The 7,944-nt window shown below is 48.8% G+C and overlaps 1 protein-coding gene across 1 annotated transcript; it reads right to left on the bottom strand.

Annotated features, from left to right (window-relative positions):
* Positions 1–4,771: 4,771 nt before the first annotated feature.
* LOC143029497 (uncharacterized) lies at positions 4,772–5,614 on the bottom strand. Its single transcript, XM_076192156.1, has 2 exons — positions 5,572–5,614; positions 4,772–5,435 (listed from the first exon to the last, which is right to left on the bottom strand). The coding sequence occupies exons 1-2, from the start codon at positions 5,575–5,577 to the stop codon at positions 5,049–5,051; spliced, it is 393 nt and encodes a 130-aa protein (XP_076048271.1). The 5' UTR covers positions 5,578–5,614; the 3' UTR covers positions 4,772–5,048.
* Positions 5,615–7,944: the final 2,330 nt, after the last annotated feature.

The following is a 7,944-nucleotide window of genomic DNA, read 5'->3' as shown; positions in this document are numbered from 1 at the left end:
GGAGGGACCCTAAATCTGTGCAGGTTTCTTAAGCCGATAAGAAGAATTTAAGCGGCACGAGCCGCGACAAAGAAATATTATCGGCTGAAAGAAACCTGCACAGCGAAGCTATGCATGAGACGAGGACAGGTGGGAGGAGAGGTGAAGCCTGAATCAAACCGTTATTACGTGTGTCTTTCCTATGGGAGACTTATTCATTGTATCACTCAGTAGAGGGGAGACAGAAACGTCAAGTACCCACGCCGAAGAATGTGACATGCACAACATTGCACTGTTCACACAATGCGTAAATTATACGAAATTTGTATCCTGTTCAACGGTTCCTGGCCCCTCCCCACTCCTCGGTCGCCCTTTGCCCCCTCCACTTTTTTGAGATGAGAGGGGTGGAGCCGTTTCCATGGCGACACATGGGACAGGGGCGACTGAGTGGTAGAGACACCGTGTCCCCAAGGGAGTCGTCGATGTCCAGTCCCTAGGTCCCGCACCCGCTCCACAGAGTGGGTGCGGAGAAACTCCAGCGACCGGCGTAGGGCCCCCGACCGAAGCCAGGGACGCAACAACCTGTGGAGTGCTGAGGGTATCGGCCCGGGCAGGTCACGCGGGAGAAGCAGTATGCTCCTGTCGACCTCCCGTACCAGCCGTCGGCGCCCCAAGCGGCTCAGTGGAAGGGCCGGGGTCGCGAAGTTGAGGCCCCCCCCCCCCCGCCACCGAAGGAGGGAGGACGTGTGAGAGAAGCACGCTCTTTTGGCGCAGGGGAGCACCCGAAGGACGCTGACTGTGTCCCACTCAATCCCGAGCCAATAAAGTCTGTGTGGGAGCAAGGGCAGACCCGTCCCAGTCCACCCCGAACTCCACGTCCGCCAACACACTCAGAGCCATTGAGATGTCGGCCGATGCACCCTCCCCGGTGGGCAAATGCATCCACTAGCCGTCTAGGAACATGAGTGTGGAGACGCTTGCTTCCGTCCAACGTACGCCTACCACTCTCACTAGTTTCGTGAAGATCCTCGGGGTAAGCGAGAAACCGAAAGGGAGTATGCGAGGCCAAGTTCGTTTCCGAGCGACCTCGTCCGTGGGCGTTAGTCAAGAGGCTTCGTCCTGGGTGAAGACGTTCCCTGAGCGTCTCCCACGAAGACGGGCCTGGACCCTCGGTATGTATCCAACTCACCCCAAGTCTTCCCGCGGGAAGTTCTCGAAGCCCGTGGCGAGCGTCTTCATCCAATAGTGTGCTATGGCAATTTGTGACGTCTCGTCACCCACAAGCGGACTTCTATATGTTTAATACCTAGTGACATCATGTGATTGTACTGTGACGTCACCGGATTGATCATGGCGCCATAGGATCGTCTCGTGACGTCACATGGACACAAATTGACGTCATAGGACTACATGGTGACGTCAATTTATCACAATGACGTCATCATACCGTGACATCACTGAGTCACAGTGAGCGTTGAAATAAATTTTGACATGGTAAAATTCTGGACCATCATGACTGTAGATTAAATTAAGTTGAATAGGAAAAGTCATGTTCATTTCGACCTAAGTCACAGTGAGCGTCGAAATTAATTTTAACATGGTAAAATTCTCGACCATCATGACTGTAGATTAAATTAAGTTGAATAGGAAAAGTCATGTTCATGTTGACCTGAGTCACAGTGGGCGTTGAATTAGTTTAACATGGTAAAATTCTTGATCATCATGACTACAGATTAGCTTAAGTTGAATAGGAAAAGTCATGGTCATTTCGACCTAAGTCACAGTGAGCGTCGAAATTAATTTTAACATGGTAAAATTCTCGACCATCATGACTGTAGATTAAATTAAGTTGAATAGGAAAAGTCATGTTCATGTTGACCTGAGTCACAGTGGGCGTTGAATTAGTTTAACATGGTAAAATTCTTGACCATCATGACTACAGATTAGCTTAAGTTGAATAGGAAAAGTCATGGTCATTTCGACCTAAGTCACAGTGAGCGTCGAAATTAATTTTAACATGGTAAAATTCTCTACCATCATGACTGTAGATTAAATTAAGTTGAATAGAAAAAGTCATGTTCATGTCGACCTGAGTCACAGTGGGCGTTGAATTAGTTTAACATGGTAAAATTCTTGACCATCATGACTACAGATTAGCTTAAGTTGAATAGGAAAAGTCATGGTCATTTCGACCTAAGTCACAGTGAGCGTCGAAATTAATTTTAACATGGTAAAATTCTCGACCATCATGACTGTAGATTAAATTAAGTTGAATAGGAAAAGTCATGTTCATGTCGACCTGAGTCACAGTGGGCGTTGAATTAGTTTAACATGGTAAAATTCTTGACCATCATGACTACAGATTAGCTTAAGTTGAATAGGAAAAGTCATGGTCATTTCGACCTAAGTCACAGTGAGCGTCGAAATCAATTTTAACATGGTAAAATTCTCGACCATCATGACTGTAGATTAGCTCAAGTTGAATAGGAAAAGTCATGTCCATTTCCACCTGAGTCACGGTGAGCGTCGAAATTAATTTCAACATGGTAAAATTCTCGACCATCATGACTGTAGATTAGCTCAAGTTGAATAGGAAAAGTCATGGTCATTTCGACCTGAGTCACAGTGAGCGTTGAAATTAATTTCAACATGGTAAAGTTCTTGACCATCATGACTATAGATTAGCTTAAGTTGAATAGGAGAAGTCATGTCCATTTCGACCTGTTTTTTTTTTTTTTTTTTTTTTTTACTTATATCGATATCAATATCAATATATATATATATTCATTTATTTATTTTTTTTTTATAAAAATAATATTGTACAATTCACATAGTGCATAAATTCTATGTAGAATATTGTATCTTGCTCAGCGGTTCCTGGGCCTTCCCCTACCCCTCGGTCGCCCTTTGCCCCCCCTTCTTTTGCGAAGAGGGGTGGAGCCGTTCCCATGGCGACACATGGGACAGGGGTGATCGAGTGGTAGAGATACCGTGTCCTGAAGGAAGTTGCTGATGCCCAGCCCCCGAGGTCCTGCACCCGTTCCACAGAGTGGGTGCGGAGAAACGCCAGCGATGCCGCGAGGCCTCTGATGTTGTGGGCGTGGGGGGCATGGCCCGGGTCGGCCTTCCGGTGCCCTGTTGGTGGTGTCAGCTAGCCAAGACAGGAAGTCCAGAACTGTGCTAGCGGAGATGGTCACTATCGCGTGTCTCCGAAGGAAGTCCTGGAATCTCCGGTTGGGAGGGTTGTTGGATCTGGATGACGGTCGGGACCGTAGCGAAGACGCGGTCTGTCGCTTCCTGGTCGAACAGACCACGGGAAAGGGGAGCTGCTCTCACCACGCCCCGGCGAGCTATCTCCGGGGCCGACCGCGCTGCAGACTGACGAGCTGCCAGACGAGCCGCGGTGAAGGCCCTCGCTGCTGGGGGTAGGGCTGATGACGCCATGTTGGCTGTACCCTCTGCCACGGTAGAGAGTGCCGCCAGGGTGTCTCTGCATACAGAAAACACGCGAATCAAATTAGTAGGGCGAGAAGGATCCCGATCCCCGGAGGGTGTAATAAAGTCACATCGCTCAATTGTAGAACGTATAACATATGCGAAGCCGAGGTCGTTTCCGAACGACCTCGTCCTCGGGCGCTAGTCAAGAGGCTCCGTCCTGGGTGAAGACGCTACCCGAGCGTCTCTCGCCAGGACAGGTCTGGACCCTCTATAGATTGAAATATCCCACTCACCTCAATTCTTCCCGCGGGAAGTCCTCAAAGCTCGTGGCGAGCGTCGTCAGCCAGTTCCTCATCATCGCCATTGCCGTGACGGTCGAGATGGTAGAGGCAAGGTCTTGTCTGGTCGAGGCCTCCGTCGTCAGCAACTTAGCCTCCGGTTCACTAAGTTGCTGGGGGAGGGCGGGGTCCCTGCTTGAGTGCCACAAGCAATCACGCAGGCCCTCCGGCGCGAAGGGTGGTGGCAGGACGACGGGGAATGATGAAGGGATATGCCGTCGAGGAGGAACCGTCTTGGGTTGGTCTTGGGCCCGCTCGAGAGCAGGGATGTCTAAGGCTTTCTCCCCTTTCTCCTGCGGGAACCAGGCGTTTGGGGAGAGTGCTACCGCCGGTGAGTCCCCCGACCTGTCGACAAACATATGCCCATCAGGGTTTAAACGAGGGTTCTCCAGGAGAGCACCTAATGCGTCCAGAGTGTTAGAGGTGGAAATCCTGGAGGGCGTGGAGGCCGGGGCGGAGAGGGGTCGAATCTTATATAGAACCTTAGCCCCCTCCGCGTCGTTGGCCCACTTTAGGATAACGTCATCTCTCCTCCTCCAGCCCTCCAGTAGCGAGTAGTCGGGAGACCAGGCCACTAGCTTGTGATCTTCTCCAAACGAGTACTCCCAGGACCGGGGAAGGTCACACCATGAGAAGGGGTGAACTCAAGAGTCCGTCATGGTAGGAGGATAAGGTAAAGAAGAACTGTAGTGGTCCTCCACCCCGTCCAACCCGACGGACGTCTGATTGGGGGGTTCCTCCTGAGAGGGGCCTTCTAGTCCTATACCTGTCGCCGGCACGGAGGGGCGGAGGGAAGGACCAGGAGGGAGAGTGGGAGGGGGGGCTAGAGCCGTAGGTTCAATAGGAGGTTGCTCTGGAGAGGGGTGCGTTATGATTTGCGCGGTCTGAAAGGCCGGATAATGTGATAGGGCCGATTCAAGGACGGGGCCTATCAGGGACGGAAGGAGGGCAGCCACTTGGGCAGCCAGAGTTCCCTCTCCCCTCGTTTCGTCCCCCGGCTCCCTGCCCTTGTGGGATTTACGGCGAGGAAAAGGAGAGCGAGGAAGGGAGGGTGAGTTGGGGGGAGAGGCTGTGGAGGGTGGGGACAAGCTGAGCGTCCTGGACCTCGGTGAGGCAGACCTCTTTTTCGAGCGAGATTTCCTGCCGGGTTCACGTGAGTGAACTAGGGAGGAAGACGAGTTCGTGGGGGTGCTTGACAAAGCAAGCCGTAAGGGTTTTAAGGACCCTTGATGGTCGGATGTATGGGGCTGCCGAGAGGCCTGAGGACGCTCGGGGACACCATACTCCGTAACATCAGACTCGTCCCCTTGTACTCCGAGAGGCCCAGGTTGTCCACCAACGGAAGTCTCGGAGACATAGGGAGACGGATGGCGAGGGCGAACGAGGCCCAATTCCACGCCTAACGCCGGATCCGCCCACACCAGGGGGGGGGGGGTCGTCAGCGGATTTCAATTTCCGAGCTCTGCGCCATGCCTCCCGAAGAAGTTCGAGGGCGGCTAGCTTGGAACGGGTTTTGGGAGGAGCAGCACGAATCTCCTCAACCCGCGCTTTGCACACAACGCAGGCTAGGGGGTTAAAGCCAGCTTGTGAGAAACAAGGGGCATGGCGGGAGCAGAGGTCGTGGTGGCCGTCTGACGAGATCCTGGCTGTGCAGCCGGATTCCACACACAAGCGTTTGGTCTGAAAATAGAATAATGATAATCATAGAAGGGGTGTCCCAAAGGTGTCTGGACACAACACCGAAGGGGAAAAACTGCAGGAGAACAGGTAGGGCTCCCTACGAGAACACACGAGCACGAGCAGGAACCAGACTTACCGGCATGAAAAGAAGGTGGGTTGTGGAGTGACCGACTCGTCTGGTTCCGCGATGCTAAGTGACGCGACGTCCGGCTCGAGCTAGCCGGGTAAGAAGGGAGGGAATAGGGAGGGGGAGGTGGGGTCGACAATGCGCATGCCTGCACAGAGCCGGGAATTTTAAATTTCCGATGATTTTGGCGGAAAATTCAAACCACACTCAACCTTCGGGAAATGGCCATATGACCAGGAGTGTGGTATGGGATTATCGCTATAGCTTCGCTGTGCAGGTTTCTTTCAGCCGATAATATAGTATTCTACAAGACGGTTTTGCCGTTATGTACCAAAAGTCGAGGTCAATGGAATCGAGGTTCCTATTTCTATCCGAGTAAACAATTATTATTGGTAACACTGATGAAAAACATTGTTGAAAACTATAATGTAAAAGTCTTTGTATTCTGTTTGTTTGTCTTTTGTTTGTCTGTTTGTTTGCCTGAATGTGAGGATATTTGTATGTACATGTATGTGTGTGTATGTGTGTGTGTGTGTGTGTGTGTGTGTGTGTGTGTGTGTGTGTGTGTGTGTGTGTGTGTGTGTGTGTGTGTGTGTGTGTGTGAGTTTGTCTTGTTAGTGCGTACACACACACACACACACACACACACACACACACACACACACACACACACACACACACACACACACACACACACACATACACACACACATATATATATATATATATATATATATATATATATATATGTGTGTGTGTGTGTGTGTGTGTGTGTGTGTGCGTGTGTGTGTGTGTGTGTGTGTGTGTGTGTGTGTGTGTGTGTTTCGGCACATGATTATTTGTGTGTGGGCATTTATGTATGTGTAGATGTTTGTCTGTGTGCAGAATATAATCTTTCGTTTTTTATACACTTCTCCAAACTTACACTGCTCCAAAGGCAGCTCTACTATCTTGAACACGTTTCCAGAATGCTGCGTGCCAGATAGCCTCGTTAGGTGATTTCTGGAGAACTGAGACATGGCCAACGGCCCACAGCTGGCTAAGAGAATTATGAGGAAGGCCACTTCAGTTCTTTCCTTGAGAAAAGAGAAACAGTTCCACTGACTCCTGGAAACGGTGCGGTGGACACAGAGATGTAGCTCATTCCACAAAGAAAGTGAACAGTGTTCTACTACGGGTTACAATACTTCAGTGAGTCTCGCATGGAAAAAAGAAATATCGCCCCAACGGAGTTGTCTTCCAGTACCACTTGTGTGAACATTCCTGAGGTACAACGAGAAGATTCCCTATCACTGGGAGTCTAACGTATTCTTGTACGGTTCAGAACTGATACTTTATTCTTCGTGGGTTGCAACGATGTTGTTACCGGAACGCGATGGACTCGTTCAGGCAAAGTCTCTGTATCTTTATTTCTGTGGTTTGATATATGAGGTGCATGTATCCGTGTGTGTGTGTGTGTGTGTGTGTGTGTGTGTGTGTGTGTGTGTGTGTGTGTGTGTGTGTGTGTGTGTGTGTGTGTGTGTGTGCATGTAGGTGTGTGTGTGTTTGTGTGTGTCCACGAGCATGTGTGTGCACGAGCGTGTCTTTGTGCGCACGCGCGCGTGTGTGCGTGTATGTTTGTGCTGTTTATTTGTCTTTTATATACAACTATGATTACCATTTTCTCTTATTTCTCAGCTTACCAAACCATATTCTGTCTTTCCAATTTTACAATACCTCATATTGTATATAGTGAGTGTAAAGGAAATTGGATGGTAATCTAAATATAAAAAGATAAATAAATCTTAGCTGAAGAAGTAATACATATATACGGCCATTTCCTATTAACTTGGGAGCATTTGTTACATTACAAAGATAAGACAGAGGCTTTGCATTCCAGAAAGTGAAGGTATAAAAAAAATAAATATGAAAATGTATTCGCATGTACTGCATATCACATATGCTACAGAAATCTGTAAAGCCCTGATATATCAGAATAAGGGGACCTTTGGACGCGATCACTTGAAAAATTCTGGCACGAACGAATTTTAGGTAAACATTTCAAAATAATCTCTATGATGGTAGTAACATTTCGACCAAATATTACAGCTCAATTCCGTTTTTTTATACAGAATAAAATAGATAAATTATTGGCAACCTCTGGCAACCCCATTGTATATTGAAATAAGGTCTAAATTTCGATAGCCAGTTCTGTTTTGTTTATCTGGCAACTCTTCTCACCACTCAGAAGCAAGCTGTGATTCTCTACACCTCTCAGTACTTTTTCAAAGTTAGAGGTTGGGGCATGTCGCTTTCCAGCCTCCCAGTTTAAAATGCCCCTCTCCTGAAAAATCAATATTTTTGTTCTTTAATAAGCTATATCTCTAGTTCTATTTTACATAT

The sequence above is a fragment of the Oratosquilla oratoria genome, chromosome 11 (assembly GCF_046742065.1).
Source record: "Oratosquilla oratoria isolate Oo_2021 chromosome 11, ASM4674206v1, whole genome shotgun sequence".
In the NCBI taxonomy this organism is placed as follows: domain Eukaryota; kingdom Metazoa; phylum Arthropoda; class Malacostraca; order Stomatopoda; family Squillidae; genus Oratosquilla; species Oratosquilla oratoria.
This window is presented reverse-complemented; position numbering and strand designations above follow the sequence as displayed.